Source organism: Puma concolor, chromosome B1, assembly GCF_028749965.1.
Source record: "Puma concolor isolate L17-30 chromosome B1, mPumCon1.1.hap2, whole genome shotgun sequence".
Lineage (NCBI taxonomy): Eukaryota > Metazoa > Chordata > Mammalia > Carnivora > Felidae > Puma > Puma concolor.
Genome location: NC_141670.1, coordinates 134,910,070 through 134,934,407, shown reverse-complemented (window position 1 = coordinate 134,934,407; position 24,338 = coordinate 134,910,070). Strand labels below are relative to the sequence as shown.

General features: G+C 38.6%; 1 protein-coding gene across 1 annotated transcript in view; it reads right to left on the bottom strand.

The window, feature by feature from the left end:
• HSD17B11 (hydroxysteroid 17-beta dehydrogenase 11) overlaps window positions 1-21,753 on the bottom strand; it is a 34,904-nt gene extending 13,151 nt beyond the window's left edge. The window contains exons 1-5 of the mRNA XM_025922376.2: window positions 21,385-21,753; window positions 13,822-13,929; window positions 10,794-10,925; window positions 8,838-8,944; window positions 3,122-3,259 (exon numbers count right to left, since the gene is read on the bottom strand). Coding sequence (XP_025778161.1) covers window positions 3,122-3,259; window positions 8,838-8,944; window positions 10,794-10,925; window positions 13,822-13,929; window positions 21,385-21,594 — 695 coding nt within the window. The 5' untranslated portion in view covers window positions 21,595-21,753. The remainder of the gene's footprint in view (window positions 1-3,121; window positions 3,260-8,837; window positions 8,945-10,793; window positions 10,926-13,821; window positions 13,930-21,384) is intronic.
• Between the last annotated feature and the right edge of the window lie 2,585 nt (window positions 21,754-24,338).

The window sequence follows — 24,338 nt, the reverse complement described above, 5'->3', positions numbered from 1 at the left end:
TACTGGAGAAATAAATATAGGTGGGTATTTTTATAAGCTTGGGCTGAAAAAGACCTTTATAAATATCTCGCCAAACCTATAGGCCATGATGGAAAATAAACTGAGAAGTTTTAATGTAAAACTAAATAAAAAGAAGTTGAAAGGCAAATAGCAAACTGGGGAAAATATATGCAATGTGTATGACATATAAGATAGTATCTTGAATGTACAATGAACCTATAGATATTAATTTAAAACTCTATAGCTCAATAGAAAAGGTGAGCAGAGGTCATGAAACAGGCAATTGACAAAAGAAGTCAAACTACTGGGGTGCCTGGGTGGCTCAGTCAGCTGGGTATTCAACTCTAGATTTCAGCTCAGGTCATGATCTCATGGCTTGTGGGATCGAGCCCTGTGTCAGGCTCTGTGCTGACAGCACAGAACCTGCGTAGGATTCTTTCCACCTTCCCCTTTCTGCCCCTCCCTTGCTTTCACAGTCTCTCTCTCAAAATAAATAAATGGACATTTAAAAAAATTTAAAAAAAAGAAGTCAAACTACCAAAAAATAAACATTTAAATAAAATTTAAAAAGGGGCACCTGGGTGGCTCAGTTGGTTAAGCATCCAACTCTTGGTTATGGCTTAGGTCATGATCTCACAGTTCATGGGCTCTGCACTGACAGTGGGGAGCCTGCCTGAGATTCTCTCTCTCTCTCTCTCTCTCTCTCGCACACACTCTCTCTCTGCACCCCCCCCCTTGTGTGTGTGCTGTGTCTCTCTGAAAATAAATAAATAAACCTAAAAAAAATAGAAGGAAAGAAGCCCTACTACCAAAAAACATAAGAAAACACTTTAATGTAGCTACTAGGTCATCAGGAAACAAAGATGATCCTTCCTGTATGGAAAGGGCAGAACATCACCAGAAGGCAGGCTGCTGAGGAAGTAGAAAAGCGGTGGCGCTCTTCCTGCCCCGTGGGTACAGGTGCAGATTGGTGAAACACTTCCGGGGCAGTTTGGCAGCACGTACGAATATTTAAAATGTGTACACCCTTTGACCCAGTAATCCCTCTTCTGAAATCTACCTGAAGGAGACACCACCAAAATGTGAAAATATGTGCGCATTAGTGATGAGGGAGCTTGGGGCAAGATGAGGGCAAAATACAGGCTGGCACACACATACCCACTCCCCCCACCCCCCAGGTGGAATGTGTGTGATATTCCTCAGACACTCCTGGCTACCGAAGAACAAAGAAAACTGCCATGGTGATGTGGGAAACTAAGACAAATGAAAAACTAAATTCCCTTACTGCCTACAGCCCAGTGACAAGTCCTTCAAACCAGCAGAGTGACCTCCCTCTATAGGGGCTCAGCTGCCTGGATGATGACAGTTTGCTAGTGGCAAAAGAGAACCTTGGCTTAACACTGTCACAACCTTGAGGATCCTGTAAGTCTACTTCCTTTATCTCAACTGCCCCAAGATATATGTTGTCAATCATCCTCCAAGTTTATGCCCCCCCGCAATATACATCTGAAGAGTCTCATGACTGGGGTTTTATTAAATGGTAATAAGTGGTGTTTCCCTAGGAACAGCTAGCCACTCAAGGTCCTAAAAACCTTGCTTCCAAAATACCTTAGAGACTTACTCTATCCTTGACTCTGCCCCAACCTGAGGGTATACAATGAGTTACCTGTCACAACCCCATGCAGCTATTCCTGCTCATGGGTCCTGTCCCCATGCTTTAATAAAATCACTAGTTTGGCACCAAAAACGTCTTCAAGAATTCTTTCTTGGCCGGCAACTCTGGACCTTACGAACCCCCCATCACCCCAAAACTTCATCACTAGGGTGTTCATTGCAGCTGCGCCAGGGTAAAAATTACTAGTAGATACTGATGTTCAGACTAAGTAACCAACACAAGTTATGATAAAGTTCTGTCTTTACTGACATGAAATGACGTCCATGACATAAGGCTGAGGGAAATAAGTTTACCTACAGTTTTCAGAACCCCACATGTAATATATGCCAGTTACATATAATTTAGACATTTAAGGTATACATGGAAAGATGTCTGGAAGGATGTTCATCAAAATGTTGAGTAGTTTGCAGTAGATAGAAGGTTTCAAGGCAATTTAAAAATAAACTTTCTTACTTATTCGTATTTTTCTATATGTTGGAATTTTTTAAAGTTTATGCATCATGTTACAAAGACATTAAAACTACTCCCAAAGAAAAGAAACATTAAAAATTAACCTCTGGGGCACCTGGGTGGCTCAAATGGTTAACATCCAACTCTCGGTTTCAGCTCAAGTCATGATCTCACAGCCTCATGGGTTTGAGCCCCACATCAGGCTCTAGGATGGCAGCTCGGAGACTGCTTGAGATTCTCTCTCTCACTCTCTGCCCATCCTCACTTGTGCTGTCTCTGTCTCTCTCAAGATAAATAAACTTAAAAAAAAAAAAAAAACTAACCTCAGAGCTTATCCTTTATAGTTTTATAAGTTTTTAAAAAATGTTTATTTATTTTTGAGAGAGAGTGCACACAGGGGAGGAGCAGACAGAGAGGTAGAGGATCCGAACAAAGAGGTCTCTGAACTGACAGCAGAGAGCCCAATATGGGGTTTCAACTCACAAACCATAAGATCATGACCTAAGCTGAAGTCGGTTGCTGAGCCATATAGTTTTATTTTTTAACTAAGTAAAGACTAGTGCTCACTATGGAGGATAATCTCTAGATTACCGATGATGCTTGTTAAACAGAGTCCCAAGGCCCCTTCCCCACCACTACCCTCTCCTAGCTAAACACAAGCAATCAACATCTCTGGGAGTCGGACCTCTACATGGTTCCCAAGCATTCCTGGTGAAAGGTATGTATACTTAAGTCAGAAAACCACTGCTCAGGAAAAGAAAAAAAGGAGGATTACCAAGTTCATCTGAGTTCCTCATATTTATGTTTACATATATTCTCCCCTTCTCTTTGCCTCACCTGCTTTCCCACAATCTACAGGAGCTGAAATTGAGATGAGCTAAGGGAATTGAATGTCAGGTGTTTTAAGGATTAAAATATTTAAGAAAACCCACGGAATGGCTGATATTCATAGCAATCACCAATGCTTTTGTCGTCTTCATTTCTGTCTCAACTTACCTGGTACTTGCGTTTTTGATGAAGCCAGTATTTATGAAATTAGGGCAGAGACATGTTGTTTTGATTCCAGTTCTTTCTAAGGCAGCCAGTTCTTCAGTCAAAGCTTTATGAAATCCGACAGCAGCAAATTTGCTTGAACTGGAAATAAACAGAGAGGCCAGAAGATAATTAGAGAAAGCTGAGGTATCTATTGAATTCAGATGTCTGTTTTCTTTAGTTAAGTGTGGTCCTTCGCCGAGCCTCATGGCCATCAGCTGAGTCTCAGGGTCCAGCCCAGACCTACCAAATCAGAATGTGCATTATGGATCCTCAGGTAAATTTATAGGCATTAAAGTCTAAGAAGCATTGACCCAGAACACTTATTGGAGCGAGAACTGAGTGGGTTTAAAGGTCTTGCTAGGAAAACTGGTAAAGCATTGGTTTTTGTTGTTGCTGTTTCCATAAGATTTAATGTCTCCATAGCCTGTTAATTATTTAATACATCCAGGGAATTCCTGGGTAAATTCTCCTGGACAAGTCCCATTTTCCCTTTCAGACTCTGCTTCACTTCCTCAAAGAGGCCTTTCCTGACCCCTAGTCTAAATTATTTCCATTATGTAGTAATCTTCAGTTTTACATGACAGCCTGTTTTGAATTTGTGATTAAATACTTGTTTGGGTGATTTTTTTTTTTTTTTTAATGTCTGTCCCTCAAACTTGTACTATAAGCTCTGTGACTATTTTGGTTTCCAAGGAATCCCCAGGGTCTACCACAGTGCTTGGCTTATAATAGCTGCTCAAAAAATATTTGTCAAATAAATAAATCAAAATGCAAAGCAATTCTTACTGTCACAGCTCCTTCATTTGCCAAGAGAGGCAAATTAATAATACTTTAAGCAGACATTACTTTTCCAGTTAGGTTTTTTTTTTCTTTTTAAATCAGCTTTATTGAGAAATAAATTCATGTATCATATAATTCTCCCACTTGAAGTGTATAATTCAGTGGTTTTTGGAATATTACATTACTGATTTTTAAAAATTATGTGAAAATACGGGTGCTTGGGTGGTTTAGTCGGTTAAGTGACTGACTCCGGTTCAGGTTATCATCCCATGGTTCGTGGGTTCAAGCCCCACATCAGGCTCTGTGCTGACCGCTTAGAGCCTGGAGCCTGCTTCGGATTCTGTGTCTCCCTCTCTCTCAGCACCCGCCCCACCCCCCCACTCTCTATTTCTTTCTCTCAAAAAGTGAATAAACATTAAACAATTTTTTTTAATTGTGTGACAATATACATAACATAAAATTTGCCATTTTAACCATTTTAAAATGTGCAACTCAGTGCCATCAATTACTAGATTATTTTTCTCTAAGTCTATATTTATTAGCAATTACACAAAGTAGCTGTAAATTCTTGCCAATTAACCTGTGCTTTGGAAAATACAAAGCTATGCAAAGTTCTCTTTCAACTTGTTTCTTTTAAACTTAGACATATACTGAAGGCTTAAAAGATAGATGGCTATATTTACTCATGAAAAATGTAAATCTTGGGGTGCCTGGGTGGCTCAGTCAGTTAAGCATCCAACTTTGCCTCAGGTCATGATCTCCCGGCCCGTGAGTTCGAGCCCCACGTCGGGCTCTGTGCTGCCAGCTCAGAGCCTGGAGCCTGCTTCGGATTCTGTGTCCCCCTCTCTCTCTGCCCCTCCCCCACTCATGCTCTGTCTCTCTCTGTCTCAGAAATAAATAAACATTAAAAAAAATTTAAAAAACAGAAATAAAAATGTAAATCTTAACTTGAAAAACCACACAAAAATAATCGCACATAAAATTGATTACTACATGTCAGGCACTGTCCTCAGTTTTTCCGATGTATTAACTGCATTTGCTCCTCGCAACAACTCTGTGAAATAGGTATTACTATGATCCCCGTTTACCAAAAAGGAAGCTGAAGCACTGTGGGGGTTGTTGGTTTGCAATCTCCTCTGGAGCTCCTTGGGCAAGATCTGAAACTGCCCCCACCCCTCCCCTGCACACAGAGGGCGGGGAGAGAGCAAAGAAAGAGGCAGGCCACTCCAGATTGGCAAGTGGCAGATTTAACAAATAAGGGAACCTGGAGGTTTGTCTTGGGCAGCCGCAGGGTGAGGTCCTCACACCCACCTGCCAGAATCTTACAAGTTTATATACAGGCCTTTTGGGTTCAGTCATATATACATCCAGACAGTCACAGCACATTTCTATTTCTAGCCCAAAGGGTACCTTTGTGTGAGTCAGAAAAACCTGCTCCTCTTCTAAAGCTACTTTACTGCCATCTCCTGGAAGATTTTTTAAGTTTAAGGGGACCCGAATATGCACAGTGCCCCCTAGAATTGTGTAGTGTGCAATCTGCGCACAAACTGTGTGTGTCGTTCCTGCTTTGACAACACTTGATGAGAACTTTTACTTCTGCTGAAAGCACTATCAATAGTTTCTCATACAGAACATGTTCTCTCTTGGTTTTCATAGCTAAACATTCAGTGGAGTAGAATCAAATTAGAATCAAGAGTTACAGTATTTACCATGGCAACGAGGAGGAAGCATGACAGGGCATTCACAGCCTTGTTGGATCCTCTGATTCTCTTGGGTTACCTCAATGCCTGGGGACTAAGAATCTGGCAGAGAGTAGAAGTTCGTGTAGTAGCTGAGTAGCAACACCTGCAGCTAGCTTTCATCAAGGAAAACAATGCCAAATGATGTGAGCCTTTGATGGCCAGGGGACAATCACCTAACCTAAACTGGGTTTGAAAGAGACAATACATGATCTGCATCACACATCTGTTCTGTAACTGCTTCAACAGCAATTTCATCTTAAAAAACAAACAAAACTCCCCCAAAACCCAAAAACTCAATCCAAGTCTATGTTCATAAAAAAATGTTTTTAAGTTTATTTATTCATTTCAAGGGAGATGGAGAGAGTAAGTGGGGAAGGGGAGGGAGGGAGAGAGAGAGAGAGAGAGAGAGAGAGAGAGAGAGAGAGAGAGAGAGAGAATCCCAAGCAGGCTTCCCATTACCAGTGCAGGGTCCAATGTAGGGTTTAAACTCATGAAATGTAAGATCTTGACCTAAGCCAAAAACAAAAGTCAAACATTCAACCAACCGAGCCACCCAGGCACCCCATTTTAGAAACTATTAGAAAACAAATACATGTTAAGAAAGGAAAGGAAAGGAAAGGAAAAGGGAGGGAAGGGAAGGAAAGGAAGACAGAAAATATAGATGAACAAAATAAAATTACTTGTCATTACCAAAGAATAACCACTCTCTAGGTGTGGTTCGAGTAAAATGGCTTGGTATATATCCTTGCAAACTTTTATTTATTTTTTTCACATAATTCCAGATTTAATGAGTGTCTATATACTTTTTTGTGCCATATTAGAAAATATAGTTACAGGCTTTTGGGGGTTATAGTACATGCCACAAGGTCACATTAGAAAATAAATTCCATCTTTAACGTCACTAAGATATGTAATACACAAATTACAATACTTAGAATGATTTCTGCCACTGCAGTAAAGTTCAAAGATAATTAGATAACTCTCATTTCAATGGCTTCTGGATAAAGCTACAATGAACTGTTCATGAGAGATCAAATAGTAAAAACAAAACAAAACAGATAAACATAAGCACAGGAAGCTCATCTTGACTTTTCAAGGAAAATAAACATTCATGAATTACTTACTATACCCACAGTATACGGGACCCTCAGGTAAAAGATAACTGAATTGTTTCTGGACTATTTCCTTTTGGATTGGATGGGAAAGTCTTAGCTTATGCATACCATGTGACAGAGGAGTTTTGCAACAGTCTAGGGATGAGGCTGGGAACCACACACCCCTCTTGTTGCTGTTGTTACTTAACAGGTATTGAGGTCCAAGTGCAGTAGAGAATACATAATTAGGCATGGTTTCTGACCAGGATATTAACAACTTTTGTTAAAGGAAAATGTCTAGACACTAAAACAATTTATTCTCCTCATCTTTAGTAACCTTAAGGCATATCAAATAATGATTTGATTTGGTTTCCTATGGGAGATGAGTTTTGTGGAAAGATTGTAGAGTGCAACTTAAGAATCAGATGTCTTAGAATGACCTTGGTCTCCCCTGTCAAACGTCAGTCATTAAGGCTAAATTACTGCATTCTCCGGATAAAAGTTGATTCTATTTTAATTATAGAATATAAGTTTCTTCATTGGTTAACCTACCTAAAAAGTTCAAGCTGTTCCTTGGGCATTTTCAGTAGATATATCTGCCTTTGCCTTCACATATTGGGAAATACTAATATATATGAGTTAATTACTGTGGACCATCTTATCATATTTTTCTTTTTTTTTAATTTTATTTTTTTAAATTCACATCCAAATTAGTTAGCATATAGCACCAATGATGTCAGGAGTAGATTCCTTAATGCCCCTTACCCATTTAGCCCATCCCCCTCCCACAACCCCTCCAGTAATCCTCTGTTTGTTCACCATATTTAAGAGTCTCTTTTGTTTTGTCCCCCTCACTGTTTTTTTTTATTATTTTTGTGTTCCTTTATCTTATGTTCATCTGTTTTATCTCTTAAAGTCCTCATATGAGTGAAGTCATATGATATTTGTCTTTCTCTAATTTCGCTTAGCATCATACCTTCCAGTTCCATCCACGTAGTTACAAATGGCAAGATTTCATTCTTTTTGATTGCTGAGTAATACTCCATTGTGTGTGTGTGTGTATATATATATATATATATATATATATATATATATATATATACCACTTCTTCTTTATCCATTCATCCATCGATGAACATTTGGGCTCTTTCCATACTTTGGCTACTGTTGATAGTGCTGCTATAAACATTGGGGTGCATATGTCCCTTGGATAAATACCTAGTAGTGCAATTGCTGGGTTGTAGGGTAGTTCTATTTTTAATTTTTTGAGGAACCTCCTTACTGTTTTCAAATGGCTGCACCAGCTTGCATTCCCACCTTGCAAACTTTTAAATGCAAGATATATATCTTTTATATATATGCATACATACGTATGTATACACGTGTAGATATTATATAAAAACAAGATACCTACCCATGCCTGTGTTTATATATTTATACGCATACAACTATATCTGTTGTTTCTAGAAATTGGCCAAGCACTGTTGGGGTGTGTGCAACTCGTAGGTTCCTGTTGGCTATGGTGGCCTCACTATATTGCAAAGAATTGTTTTTACAGTATACAGTGGAGCACACCATTACTGTTCCCTGCTTGTGATAGTTAAGTTCTTCAGTTATTACAATGGCAGGGATTTTTAAATGGATAACTATTATAGTTTTTTTTTTTTTTTACAACAATTCCACTATTTAGATGTTTACAACATTTAGAATCCTGGATTATACTTTCTCTTTATACTACTTTGTTTCCACAAAGTTACTTTATTAAAAATTATTAACTTTTATTCATGGTACAAAAAGATTACTCTTGTTGTATAATTTCTTGCTCCTACAAGGGATGAGAACTGCTTTAAGAGCTGCCTTCTAATTGGACAATTTCCCTGCAGCCACCTCTAGAATGGTCAGCCTGGAGGGGATTAATGATTGATAAAGCTATTGTACAAGAGACTGTGCAACTGACTATTTCGGCAACTTCAAGTTTATCATCATTAACAGTAGTTTTCATTAGGGTAAGAAATCACATACAAGCATAGGAACAAATTAAGGAACCACATCCTGACTTACCAATATGCCAGTAAGAAGGGGACCCCAGTATGCCCAGCTGCTGAAGCCACAGTGACAATATGGCCATGATTATTCTTCATCATCATTGGAAGAAATGCTTTTGTAGTCTAGAAATAGTGTTGATTAAGAGACAATGGTATATTGTTATTTCTGATTTTGTAGACCTATTGGGAAGATTTCCAGACAAAGCTATACTCTATTAACATTTTCCTAGTATAAAAGAAAAAAAAATTTAGATTAACTGCCAAATGTGGCCACATGAGGCAAATGGATAGGATGCCTGGATTAGAAAAACTAATTAAGCAAGGCAATGGATACTGAAAACTTTAAGAATCCATTTCACTTAAATTGTGAACTTCTAATATGCCCTGGTCCTCTCTTTACCTTTTGTCACTGATACTTTCTATCATTTCATATATTGAATAGATATAATAATCTACAGTTATCAAAAGAATTTATATGCAATGTGAAATTGTTAGCAAATAGTTTGGTTATGTCATTTACCAAAATACTGAAGTGAACAGCAATCTTCTAGTAGTCACCGAATGCAATAAATATTTACTGAGCACCTATTATGTGATGAGGATTCAAAAACAATTAAGGCAATGCCCTACATTCTAACAGAGGCAGAAAGACAGGCAAACTTGTAAGTTATAAAAATACAAAGACATAGGTCAATAACTTGGAAATACTGACATAAGATAATACTGCATTTTTACCAACTCCAACATTCTTTTGAGATTATGCTTCCCAAACTGACATCCAAGAAACCTTTGAGAGGCCCTTTAAGGAATGGGCTATTTGGGCAATTTTCAGCCTCTTCAGAAATTCTTTTTTTTTTTCTCTCTCTCTCTATATATAATCTATAGACCTTGAGTGGTGAGATTTATAATAAAGTTTGCAGCTTTGGGGCCAGAAAATACTCAAGGCCTGAGTCTCCTGAGAATCTGAAAAGCAAACTGGGCTCACTTTTAACAGAACCACAGAAGAGGACTTGGATTATCTCTAATTCCTTCTTTCATAAATAAGATCACATAGAGATGTGAGAATCTAGTTTATTTTTGTTTTTAATTTTTTTTAAGAATCCAGTTCAAAATTAAAACATATATAACAGCTGAAGTTTATTATTAATTAATTATTATTATTAATATTTTTAAGGGGCGGGGAGGGAAAATGGTTGATGAGATTTGACCACAGCATGAAAATTGACTGTTTGGGTGCACCTGTGTGACTCAGTCGGTTGAGCTTCCGACTTTGGCTCAGGTCATATCTCATGGTTCGAGCCCCACGACAGGCTCTGGGCTGACAGCTTGGAGCCTGGAGCCTGCTTTGGAAACTGTGTCTCCCTCTCTCTGCCCTTCCCCCACTCATGCTCAGTCTCTCTCTCTCTCTCTCTCTCTCAAAAATAAATAAACATTAAAAAAAAAAAGGGAAGAAAGAAAATTGACTTCTTTGGGGGGCACCTGGGTGGCTCAGTTGGTTGAGCACCCGACTTTGGCTCAGGTCATGATCTCGCCGTTCATGGGTTCGAGCCCCATGTCAGGCTCTGTGCTAATAGCTGGGAGCCTGGGGCCTGGAGCCCGCTTCAGATTCTGTGTCTCCCTCTCTCTCTGTCCCTCCCCCCTTCTCTCTCAAAAATGAATAAACACTAAAAAATTTTTTAAAAATAAAAGAAAATTGACTTGTTTTTTTTAAAGTTTCTTTATTTTTTTTAGTAATCTCTACATCCAACATGGAGCTCGAACTCATGACTCTGAGATCAAGAGTTGCATGCTCTTCTGATGGCACCAGCCAGGCACCCTCAAAAATGACCTCTTTGTATGATGTTATCCTTAGTGCCTGGAGAAAACTTCAGTATTGATTTGACACATCTTTATGTCTACTGAAAGCTCCACCTTAAACATAGTCTTTGGGTTTTACAAAAGGGAATGTTCTTGTAAAAGAAGTCATACCTACCCAGAAATGTGCAAGTATATTAACTTCAAAAGTCTTTTCAATCTGAGGGTCTTGTGTAGCAAACAAATCCGATGTGTAGACTACACCAGCATTATTTACTAAAATACTAACATCTCCAATTTCTGCTTTCACCTTTAAAAATAAGACAAATATCTGCATCATTAAGAGTTACAAACGAAGGTTTGCATGCAAGGATCATTAAAGAACTATGTGTTTTTTACATCAGATGTGAAAAAAAGAGTAGTTTTGTAATCTATGTGCCAAAATGGAAAAAAGAACTTTTTAATCTTAGCTACTTAATTTCAAAACAGCTAGACCTGGAAGTCTGGCAGGTAGAAATTTTCTTTTGCAATTTAGTCTCTTGACTTTGCTCTATTTATTATACCCGAGAGGCATCTGGCAAATAAAAACAAAACCGGTGACAAAAACCTAGCATTTATTTTTTAAATACTACTTCAAAGGGTAAGCAAAAAAAAATTAATTGGCAAATGCAGGGACTATATAAGAAACTATGTAAAACTGATTATACCATTAAGCTAGTCACACCTTCTCTTGCTTTATTTTTGTGGTCTGTCACTCCATTCTATTGTTCACCAACTATCTTCCCCTGGTGGCAGCTGGCCTATTTTACGGTTCTTTGAGTAACTAAGCTTCTTGGTAGTTGGACCCTAGCGTTACAATGCATTCTGTTATACATTGTGTTCTAAATAAAAGCTAACTTCTGTTAGGAGTTACCATTATTAGATAGTGTTGCAGTGTGCTGGGGACTGAGGAGGACGTGACAAATAGCCTATTAAAGACTTTTATTGTGCTATGCATTTTGCATGATTTCATTATTTATCTCATTTAATTCTCACAATAATTCTATGAGCCTGCAACTCCTGGTACACTTACTTTAGAGAGGAGGAACATGAAACACTGAATGCCTGTTTCTTGCCCTAGATCACATGGCTACTAAAGGTCACATGGAGCTGAGACTCTCCCAGATCTTCTGACCTCAGAGCCCAAGACAAGCCTCAAACCTCCAGGAGGTGGAATACCCATCAGCAACCCAGCAGGACATGATGTGCCAACTGCTGAAGTCTTGTCAGACAGAAATGAATTTCATCAGGTTGTATTTAAATTATTAAAGTGTCAAGCTAAGGTATTTGGCCTTTGATCAACACTATTGGTACGTATACCCACATCTCTAGCACAAAATGAAAACTGTTGTTCAGAATAATGCCCCTAAGATATTGAAAAAAACAGGACATGTATGTGGTTGAAATGATGGAGCTGCTATACCGCCTTCAAAGTAACAGGACTTTGATTCTTTTACACTGTCAAAGCATTTACCCAGACACACTTGTCCCTTCCTTCATACTTGAGTTCCCCATCTGCATCTATTGTCTCCCCACAGTGTGAATGTCTGGTTTGCACATTTCTCAATAATGGCTCAATAATGGAAGCAAGCCATGGGGAGTCTGGGTGGCTGTAGGTTAAGCATCTGACTTCAGCTCAGGGCATGATCTCACACTTCGTGGGTTTGAGCCCTGTGTTGGGCTCTACGTCCACAGCTCAGAGCCTGCTTCAGATTCTGTCTCCCTCTCTCTCTGCCCCTCCCCCGCTTATGCGCATGCTCTTTCTCTCTCTTTCTCTCTAAGATGAATAAACTTAAAATTTTTAAAAAATAAAAAAGAAAGAAAGTCATGAGTTTAAACGGTCAGGTGACATAAAAATGTTCTGATACTAAAATAACCACATCAAAACAACTTCAGAATATCTGATAATCACATGCCATTGTGTATATTCTGTTTAAGCATATAGTTTATCCTTGAGCAATTTCAGTAAAAAAAAACAGCATGGTTAAAACACATGGAATAGGTTCAAATAATGAAATTATCTTTTCCAGAACAGCTTATTCCAAGATGAGTCTAGAAGTGATTACTGTGTGCCAGGCACTGATATAAAAACTTTACGTCATTAATTCACTTAATTCTCCTAACAACCCTGAGGTAGGTGCTGCTGTGATCCCCATTTTATAATTGAGAAAACGTAGGCACAGAGGGGTTAAGAAACTTGCAGTGATACACCTAGTATTAACCGGAAGCATGTAGGTCTCTATGAAGGAAAACCATTGTTAATTTTAAGTAAAACAGTTATTGTTAAGTGCAGACGTTTCTTACCTACAGGCCCTGCTCTTACTGTACCCCCTTCCAGGAAAGTTATTTCCCACCACTAGCCGGGGTAATTTTCACTTATTCTTTTGTCTGAGCTCAGGCCTCACCAGTAATAGAGGCATCAGTTTGAAATAAAAGATTACAATTCAAGAATAGAAGTTCAAAATGTCCTCAAACTAAAATTCCCTAAACAAAGAGGTTCTCAAAGCTGCTCGAATCAGAATCTTTATACTGTGCTGAAATCAGATTATCTGGGGGTGAGGTCCAGGAATGTGTATTTTAAGGAATTTGACCAGGTAATTCTACTGATTCTTCTTACTATCGTAGTATTTAGTTAACAAGTATATGTACGAATGTGTTCAGAGTGAAACTCCATGATATATATACATAGCATATCTCAGTTATATACAGAAAAAGCAAATAATGCTTTATAGAAATCTATCTATCTATGATCAAAGCCTGATAAGCAATTAAATTTATCCTAACTCCCTGACTCAGTTCTTTGGGTGTCAGAAGACCCTGCCAGTGTTTCGCAGTGTCATCCAAGAATTTACCTGTAGCAGAATTAGATGGGTGAGGTGTGGGTGTGTAAGGTATTATACATGCAGCTTCCTGCATCCAGCCCTTGATTTACTGAAAGAAACCTTTGGGGTATCTATTTTTTAAAAAGCTCTCTGGAAGATTCCAGAACACACCAAAGTCTGGGAACCTCAGTTCTAGATTCTAGTTCTGGGTCTGCCACGAGCTGGCTGCCCAACCTTGGGCAAGTCACAAAACTTCTGCTACTTTGTCTGCATCATGACGAGGTCACCTCCAGAATCCCTCCTAGCTCTGACATGATACAATCCTAACCAAATGTAAAATTTCACCTTCTTTGCAGAGCTGTAAATATCTTCTCGATTACTGCAGTCTACCACAAAGGCATGAGCCTTTGCACCCAGTCTCCTGCATTCAGCAGCTGTGTCCTCAATTCCATGCTAGGAAAGGCAACAACAAAAAAAAGAGAATAAAATAAATAACATGAACCTATATCAACAACTGAAAATAATGAAGGATAGTCAGGTTGTTTGAACTAGCATTTGGCAATAATTTAACTGGATGCATTTTTGGCAGGGATGCAGGTACACTTTGCTCTCACTACTTTGACTAGCTCCTTTTATTCTGAACTGAACTTAAAGCAACCTTTTTTAAGGAACATAAAAATCTTGGACACCTGAGTGGCTCAGCTGGTTAAATGTCCAACTTCATCTTAGGTCATGATCTCGTGGTTTATGAGTTCAAGCCCTGCATCTGGCTCTGTGCTGACAGCTCAGAGCCTGTAGCCTGCTTAGGATTCTGTGTCTCCCTCTCTCTCTCTCTCTCTCTCTCTCTTTCTCTCTCTGTCTCTCTCTCTCTCTCTCTCTCTCTGTCCCTCCCCCTGCTTGCACTAGGTGTCTCTCTCAAAAATAAACAAAAAAAAATCTTAAAATACTAGTTTTGTAGTCATGAATTTTACATACTTTGTGAATATATGCATGTATGTATTCCATTTCAAGATTTTAAAAAATAACATTAAGCTTTTTTTTTTTATGTCACTAAAAAACTATTCATGTACATTTCCGGCTGCAAAATAAATAGATAAAGGGTTAATTACAGTTCATTCATCCACTCATTCACTCATTCCTTTAACATTTTAATTTTTAATCACGGTGCTTGGAAGAACCTGGTGGACACAAATATGAAGGAGACAGAGAATAGACCTTAGCCAGCTCACAGTGTAGTAGAAAGAAACCTAAAATAAGACTTAGGTGGGACATATGAAATTGTTAGTGTCAGAATAAAGGACTGAATAATGGCAGTGTCATATGGTTCGCATTAATGCATTGTGGTAAGCATAATAACAGAACAATATACAGAGAGTTATGGGAACACAACAAAGGAGGGACATGCAATACAATTCTAGAAGAAGAGGTACCAGAGTTGGATCTTAAGGGTGAGTAGAACAGCCAGGTAAAGAGAAGGAAAAAGGCATGCCGGGCAGAGTGTAAACAAAGGGATGGATAGGAGAAAGGTCCAGTGGGAAAAAATATCAGCAGACTGGTGTTGCTGAGTCATAAAGCTCAAGGCCAGCAGGAGTCCAGATTAAAGGGCATTGTATGACATACTAAGTTTTATCCAAAAACTCAGTGGGGAGCCACTGATTAAATTATGGACTCAGATTTGTTATAATATAGTTAGTATTACATGTCATATAGTCAGTATTTTACTGATTACTCTTACTAAAGTATGGAAGACAGATTTTAGGGGTCAACACTGCAGGAAGAGAGAAAAATTAGTAGGCAGTTCCAATGATTCAGCCAAGAGATGATACAAGTTTAATTGTGGCACTACTAGAAAGAATGCAGAGAAGAGAATGAGCCTTAAAATATATCTTTAGGAGGTAAAATCAGCAGGACTTGGTGACTGGATGAGGAAGGTGGGAAGAACCAAAGCTGAAGTCCTTGCTTTTTAGTTTATGTAACTCGCAACAAGGTGTTGCAACAAGTCAGATGGAGGTCATGAGCAGATTTGAGAAACGGAATGATGAGCCCAATTTGGAGCACTGATTTTGTCACTTAAATTCAGGATCAGACCATAGAGTTGTTTTGTTTTTCCCTTTTTTTGTTTCCATTTTTGCTTGTTGGTTTGCCTTTACCAATTTTGTAGCTTCTTTTTATTTTGAAGAATGTCTCAAATAATACCTTGGATTGAGTTTTAGTCTGTGAACACTGCAAGCCAAGAAATTATTGTCAGCTAACCCACAAGTGGATGGACTTACTACATTTACCCACAGAAAGAATGGTAGAACAGAATACTAGTGTTGTGAATTTGCTAGTAACCTGCAATTACTCTTGCAGAAAACCCAAATCTGGAGAGCTATGGAAAGAATGTGCAGTTTGCTCACTGAACTTAATTAACTGTGGCAATAAAAGGAAATAGAGTATTTTCCCTTTTACTGAAATCTCTCACACAAACTGTTGTATACTCTGGAGAGGAGCCCTTACTCCCCAAGGGACACTGAAACTTTATGTTGCCCTCCTGTACCTAACAGGCAGCTTTTGGCTCTTTCCTTTAAAAGTAGATTTCATTACTCAGCCATGAAAAAAGAATGAAATATTGCCATTTACAATGAAGTGGATGGAGCTTGAGTGTATTATACTAAGTGAAATAGGTCAGAGAAAGACAAATATCATATGATTTCACTCATATGTGGAATTCAAGAAACAAAACAGATGAATGTAGGGGAAGGGAAAGAAAAAAAAAAGAGAGTAAGCAAACCAGAAGAGACTCTTTTTTACTCTTAACTACAGAGAACAAATGGAGAGTTGCCTGAGGGAAGGTGGGTGGGGGATGGGCTAACTGGGTGATGGTTAAGGAGGGCACTTGTGTCCAGCACTGGGTGTTATATGTGAGCGATGAATCACTAAATTCTACACCTGAAACCAATTTTACCATATAAGTTAAGTAACTGGAATGTAAATTAAAACTTGAAATAAAAAAATAAAATTAAAAAAAGTATATTGCATTTATGTAGTATACACACAAAATGGAATATTATTCAGCCTTCAAAAGTATAAAAATTTGAGGGGAGCCTGGGTGGCTTGGTCGGTTAAGCGTCCGACTTCGGCCCAGGTCATGATCTCACGGTCCGTGAGTTCGAGCCCTGCGTCGGGCTCTGTGCTGACAGCTCAGAGCCTGGAGCCTGTTTCAGATTCTGTGTCTCCCTCTCTCTCTGCCCCTCCCCTGTTCATGCTCTGTCTCTCTCTGTCTCAAAATAAATGTTAAAAAAAAAAGTAAAAAAAAAAAAAAGTATAAAAATTTGACACATTCTACAGCATAGATGAACCTTGATGATATTAAGCTTAGTGAAACAAGCCAGAAACAAAAGGACAAATATTGCAAAATTCTAGTTATTTGAGATACCCAGCATAGTCAAATACACAGTGACAGGAAGTTGAACGGTGGTTGCCGAAGGCTGGGGGAGAGGAGGCTGGGGAGCAATTGTTTAAGGGGTGCAAAGTTTCAGTTTGCAATGATGAAAAAGTTCTGGAGATGGCCAGGAGAGGTCATTTCATAACGATGTGAATGTACTTAACACAACTAAACTCAACACTTAAAAATGGTTAAACGGAAATTTTTGTTATACATACTTTCCCACTATAAAAAAAAAAAGTTTCAGTAAGTATATTGCACTGATTCTTTGGGTCTGTACAAAGTTCGGTTCTTATTTGGAACAGATTTTGCAATTAAACTCCATTTGCCATGTATTTCATTTGCAGAGATTTGCTTAGTACTGGTCGGCTCTGTCAATGCACAGAGTGGGTGCTGGAAAATATGCCCTTCCTTTACACTGGCAGTCACACTTTTCCTACTTCCCTGGTCTTCCTCACTTAGGGCCAAGGTTGGCACTCCACACCTTCTGAACTATGCCTGGTCTTCCTCACTTAGGGCCAAGGTTGGCACTCCACACCTTCTGAACTATGCCAGAAAAGATTTTATTTATTTATTTATTTATTTATTTATTTATTTATTTATTTATTTATTTATATGGAATTTATTGTCAAATTGGTTTCCATACAACACCCAGTGCTCATCCCAACAGGTACCCTCCTCAATGCCCTTCACCCACCCTCCCCTCCCTCCCACCCCCCATCAACCCTCAGTTTATTCTCAGTTTTTAAGAGTCTCTTAAGTTTTTTTTTTAATGCAAGAAATTTAAGTTTAAAATTCTGCCAGGAAAAATTTTAGACAGCCTCCATATTCATTTGGTGAGAAGTAAAAAATAAGCAGATCCTTAACATTTTTCTCAGCCCAGTGGAACTGCTCATCATTCTTCAAGATTTCCCGTGTTAACCTTTTTCCCTAGTATGTTGGATTCAGTTCTCAATTTTTAATCCTGGGCTCTCCTTTAAGTCCTTACTAATCCTTTGTCCTCTATCCCTACAACTAAAACTCTTTGTTCATTACCTAGACTACTAAACTTCTATAAGTTTTTCTGATTATTTCCATTGCTTTTTCCCATTCATTAATTCACTTTTCCATTCGATAAAGTCTTTGAGTATATACTAACTAGGTGCTCAGCACTTTCTATAAATTTATCTTCACAGACTTATCTAATGAGGCATGGGGGTGAGAATGGTCAAGAAATGTGAGAATATCTACATTAAGCAATAAGGAATTCATGGCATGAGTCTCAGTAGAATAAGAAAGCTGAAGCCACCACTAATCCCTCCCGAAATTCATGCTCCTTTTTTATGGACCTCAGGACCAGTAGGAAGATGGAAGACTTCTGCCCTGAGTAGGATATCTTTGGACCTGGCTAACCTTGCTGCTTGACTTAATCTGAGAAATTATCTCTGGGGACAATCTGTCTTTGAACCCTGGAGGAAGAATTTGATCTGGCCCCTCCCTGCTTCCTGCTTGTTCTGAAAAACAATCTGAAACTCTCTTTTTTCATTCCTTCTCCACTGAGCCACCAGCCCAGAAGTCTCTAGGATCTGCTGCCTGGATGGACTGCTTGAAATTTCCACTCTACTCTCCTCCCCAGTCAGGTTTAGTGGTTCTCAGACTTTCATAATTTTAAAATATGCAAAATTTCAAGGGAAGTGGACTGTGGTGTATATACTGAACCAGGACTGCCAATCTTTTTTTTTTTTTTTTTTTTTTTAATTTTAATGTTTATGTATTCTTGAGAGAGAACAAGCAGGGGTGGGGCAGAGAGAGGGAGACAAGAATCCGAAGCAGGCTCCAGGCTCCGAGCCGGCAGTGAAGAGCCAGACAAGGGGCCTGAACTCACAAACTTCCAGACCATGACCTGAGCCCAAACCGGACGCTTACCCGACTGAGCCACCCAGGCACCCTGGACTGCCAATCTTTTATGTGGCCAAATAAGGACATTAAAACTAACACAGTTTTATTTATATATATATATATATATATGTATATATATATATATATATATATATATGAAGGATATAATCTCAAAATTGTTGAAGGCTTATTTAAATGAAATAAATTTAACAAATACTACATTATTCTTGATTTTCTGCCACTTCCCTTACTACCTCTCTGGCCTACAAAACCAGCATCATCTCTTGCTTGGATTACTGTGGGTCTCCTAACCGCTCTCCCTGCCCCCCAGCAGCCTAGAATCTGTCTCAAAATCCTCCATTGGCTCTCCCAGGAAAAGCCAAAGCACAAACAATAGTTTACAGGAAACTTTATGGTCTGGAGCTGCTGCTACTTAAGTTTCTAGACCAGCGCTGTCTCATAAAAATATATAATGTGAGCCACGTACTTAATTTCAATTTTTCTGCTAGCCACACCTGAGAAAATAAAATTTAATTTAGTAATATGTTTTATTTAACTGAAAATAATCCAAAATATTATTTTGGAATATTTATTATTATAATGAAATATTCTATCTCAATATGTAATCCACAGAAAAGCTGTAAGATATTCAACATACTTTTTTTCATACTGTCTTTGAAATCCTGTGTGTATTTACACCTATGTCACAATTCAGATGAGTCACATTTCAAATGCTCAACAGCCACAAGTGGCTAGTAGCTATTACTAACCATTGTGTTGGAAAGCACAGATCTAGACTTTTCTTTTACTTCTCTCCTTTCCCTCACTCTGTGCCAGGCTTTGCATTTGCTGATCCCTTTCTGCAGAGACAGGTGAGGGGCTCACTGCACCCTTAGCCTCTTCTGATCTTGACTCAACTATCTCCATCTCAGTGAGGTTTTGTGTATATGATCAACACGATCCCTGTCCTCCACCTACCATACAAAGTCCCTCTCCCCTTCACACTTTTTCTTTATACTTATCACCATCCAGCAATTACATAGTTTATTATACAGCAATCCTGTTTATTGTCCCTAGTTCATAAGGTTTGTGTTTTTCTCACTGCTGTGTCCTCAGTTCTGCATTAGAATAGTGTCTGGAAGATAGTAGGTGCTCAATAAATACTTGTTGGATAAAAGCACTTGACTCCAAAGCAGAAAAAAATTGTACAAATGGGCACAGGGCATTGGGAGTCATTAACACAGATGTGTAACCTAATACTTATACCTGAATTCTTCAATGGTAGCTTAAACTTCACTTTGTGAATAAGAACTAATGTGTGTTTACCATGTGCCAGACACTGCTAAATGCTTTGTGCATGCTATTTGGTATATCTGCTACTTGGTATAATTTAAGGCAAGTACTGTTATTTTATTCCTTTTACAGAAAAGGAACCTAAAGCTCTATGAAGTTAGAAGGTAGCTTGTGAAGAAGTGGAGAGCTCTGCTGAGTCTGACCATACCAACCTGCCAGACATTCACCACCAGTGACCACATCAGATTGGACTGGGCCTCGTTTGTATCTTTCATTGCACATAATTATTTAAAGTCTATTTTCCCTATGAGATTGAAGGCAGGGGACCCTATGTCCTGTTTGGCACTGTGTTCTTAACAATCTATGCAACAGATATTCAAAAAATGCTTGTTGATTGCTATCTCAATTACACACTCATTGGGTGAACTCTCATCTAAATTTGCAATCCCTAAATTCTTATTTACAGCACTGGGTGCTGACTAACGTGTAAGGGATGGCATTTCAGGCCTTCAGGTGCCTTCTGGAAACCTCTCTGCCCATCTACCATTGGCCAAATAAAAGATTAGATTCAAAGTCCTCCTCTCTTCCTTAAGCCTACACCTATTCTTGTAAAACACTGTGTACATTGAAGAGGTTTTTTTTCTTTTCTTTCTTTTAAATTTTTTATTTCGTTTTATTTTTAAAGTAAACTCTATGCCTGATGTGGAGTTTCTGCCACTCCACTCATGATGTGGAGTTTCATGCCTGAACTCAACGACTCCGAGATCAAGAGGCACACGCTCTGCTGACTGAGCCAGCCAGGCACCTCAAAGAGTTTTTTCTTTTATATCGTTTTTAACAAAAAGATAATTTTAAAAATTACTTTTGGCAACTGCTATGATCCAATAATGTTGCTTTCTGTTGGCTATCTTTTTAAACCCACTTATCTCAGTAATGGCCAGGATTTTTTTTTCTTAACAGGTGCAAACCTCTTACTTTTAGTAGACTAGTTTAAAACGATTACTTTCCCCATCTGATTAAGATAGAAGGGTCAGCGAAATCAGGCTTTGGAGGAGATTACAAATTATTTTCAGGGCAAAAGGAAGTATTTGTTTACAATGCCAAATTAGTGATGGGTAGTAACTGGGAATCCTATATTGTCTAAGTTCATTTATCCTGTAATCATAAACACATTAATGAATCTATAAAATACCAATAGTAGTTTTTTCTACCTACTTTATAGAGATGCTGGAAGGGGATGTTGCCTACAGAATGCATTCCTGTCTACAGATCAAAGGTGCCAAAAAGTAAAACAGAGTGAGCACTATTACCTTATTTATATCCCACAGAACCAGTTTGCTTTTAAGTTTGGCAAATTCATAGGCAGTTAGTCTCCCAATTCCGTGTCCAGCTCCAGTAATCAGGACGATTTCTCCAGTAACTGATTTTCTCTTCTTAGGAATGAAAAGCTTCAGAAGCGACTCTAAGCTGAAGATGATCAGTAAGGGCAGAAGCTGAAGACACTGCAGAAAGAATTTCATCCTTTTTGTTGCTGTGAGCTTTTGGTGTGTTTCCTTTCACCAATCACTCTAAATTGCTTCTGGAGGGTTGTTCCGTCCAATACCAGAGAGAATAAAAGCAAAAGCAAGGAAGGGCTCCTTTATCAGGGAGAAACAAACAACTCTGAAACCTTTCCTTCCGCTGGGCTGGGCTTCGTTCAGCCTTTCACAATTGGCTCGGGCTGCAGTGCGGAGCTGCTGCTCGCCAGCTCAGAAATCTGGGAGGGACAAAGTCCGGAGGAGGGCAAGGCTTCCCCTTCTGGTCCTATTTGACCCACTACCTCCGGGTCTCGAGAGCCGACCATCTACGCTTAGCTACCGCCTGCTTTCCTCTCAAAGTTACAAAGATAGCTGACAGTGTCCCTGGCCCAGGTCAGACGCTTCTTTGAAACTTGATGCCCATCATTAGCGAAGGGATGCAAATGTAGTTTCCTGTCTTGAAAGGAACGTGGAGAGAGGGGTCAGTTGTTCCATATCCTCCAAACCCGCCCCCAAAAATTATGCTGCCTCACATTTTAGTTTGAACTAAGCTCGGTTCCCGGAGAGCAGAGAAAATGTTGTCCTTTCAAGGACAGCAATAATCAAGGTCCAGGAAAAATCAGATCGTATCATAGGGGATTGTTTCCACAAGGAACACCAGTATATTTTTTTTGGATGACCTTTTTCACTCAACCTGTTAGAACTTGTGAAAAAAAAAATGTATATATATATATATATATATATATATATATATATATATATATATATATATATTACACTGGTAATTGCATCTTTATCCAGGTTAATAAATCATTGCCTCCAGAATGAATAACAAAATAGAAAATCACCTTGCATAAAGATTATCTATGTAATTTTTGGTTTAGTAGCCTATTTATATAAGTATTTTTAAAAATCCTAGAGATTGGTTACTGAAAAAAAAGACCCAACTCTGGGTTTCTGTGCAGTAAGAGCTTAATAATTGTCTGTTACATGCAGTTTTTCAATTCAGTTTTTGACAGTAATTGAATTTAGGCTTTTTGTGAGACACTATAGTACTTTGAAAAGAGGCTTCAGTCATGTCGGTGACAGATGGTCACTATTTATATTTATTTATGTTTATGTTTGTTTATGTATATGTATATGTATATGTATATGTATATGTATATGTATATGTATATTTAAGAAGCCGGAAGGGGTGCCTGGATGGCTCAGTAAGTTAAGTGTGGGGATTCTGATTTCAGGTCAGGTCATGATGTCACAATTCATGAGATGGCGCCCCGCAAGGGGCTCTGTGCTGACAGTGTGGTCGCTTGGGATTCTCTGTCTGCCTCTCTCTGCCCCTGTGTTGTTTGTGTGTGAGCTGGAGCACTGTGCTCTCTCTCTTTCTCAAAATAAATAAATATTTAAAAATAAATAAATAAGGGGCGCCTGGGTGACTCAGTCGGTTAAGCGTCTGACTTTGGCTCAGGTCATGATCTTGAGGTTTGTGAGTTTGAGCCCCGTGTGCGGCTGTGTGCTGACAGCTCAGAGCCTGGAGCCTGCTTCCGATTCTGTGTCTCCCTCTCTGTCTGCCCCTCCCCTGTTCACACTCTGTCTCTTAATAATAAACGTTAAAAAAATTACAATAAATAAATAAACATTAAGAAAATAACAGGCAGGAAGATCACAAGAAATTGAAGTTCACGGGGCACCTGGGTGGCTCACTTGGTTGAGTGTCGGAATTTGGCTCACATGATGATCTCTCTGTTCATGACTTCGAGCCCCACATCGAGCTTGCTGCTGTCAGTGCAGAGCCCACTTTAGATCCTCTGTCCCCCTTTTTCTACCCCTCCCCTCCTTGCACTCGCTTTCTCTCAAAAATAAACATACATTAAAAAAAAAAAAAAAGACTAAATTCTCCTTTGGTCCCACCAACATTTCCCTCTTGAGAGCAAAACATTTTCAGCAAGAAGCTAAATGCTTACCTACACATTTGTATAATGTCAAGAAATAATAAAAAAAAAAAAAGTGAAGTTCACAAAGAATTCACACTCCTATCTATCATCTGCAAGTTTTTATTATTGCCCTTAAATCCACATTTATGATAGTATAGAACGTTTACAGTTTCCAGAACTTTTTTCCACATATATTATCTCATTAGATTTTTTTTAAAGCCTCTTAGGAACTAGAGAAGAAAGCTATTTATTTCCCCATTTTATAAGTAAATAGATCAGTTAGATTAATTTTTTAAAGTTCCCACAGCAAGTAAAAGCATAACTGGGCTAGATGCAGGGTGAGGATTTGTCAAACGTTTTTGCCCAATACCTATACAAAGAAATCACATTTTACGTGTGTGTGTATTTACTTTCATATATGTTGACTTTCATACATATTCAGGCTCTTTCTCTAACATTTTCTATTGAGAAAATTGTATTTAAAGAGAACTGGGTAGTTTTGACTCACAAAGTTGACCAGAGCTTCCCTGGTGTAGGAAAAAAACCCAGTGTTTTCAAATAGTCACACCTGAATCCCATATGTGTATGTGACTTTACCTCCCTAAGGATGTTTCCTAATTTGTAAAATTGGGATGTTACTAATACTTAACCCTACAAGATTCTTGTGAAGTTCAAATGAGTTAACATAAAGCACAGTATTCTATCAACTGTATGTAAGTTATAATTTACACTAATATAATTATAATGTGGATGGTTTTGTGAGTGATAATTAGCTACTAATTTGACACAGTGGCAAAGTGTGATTTTATATGT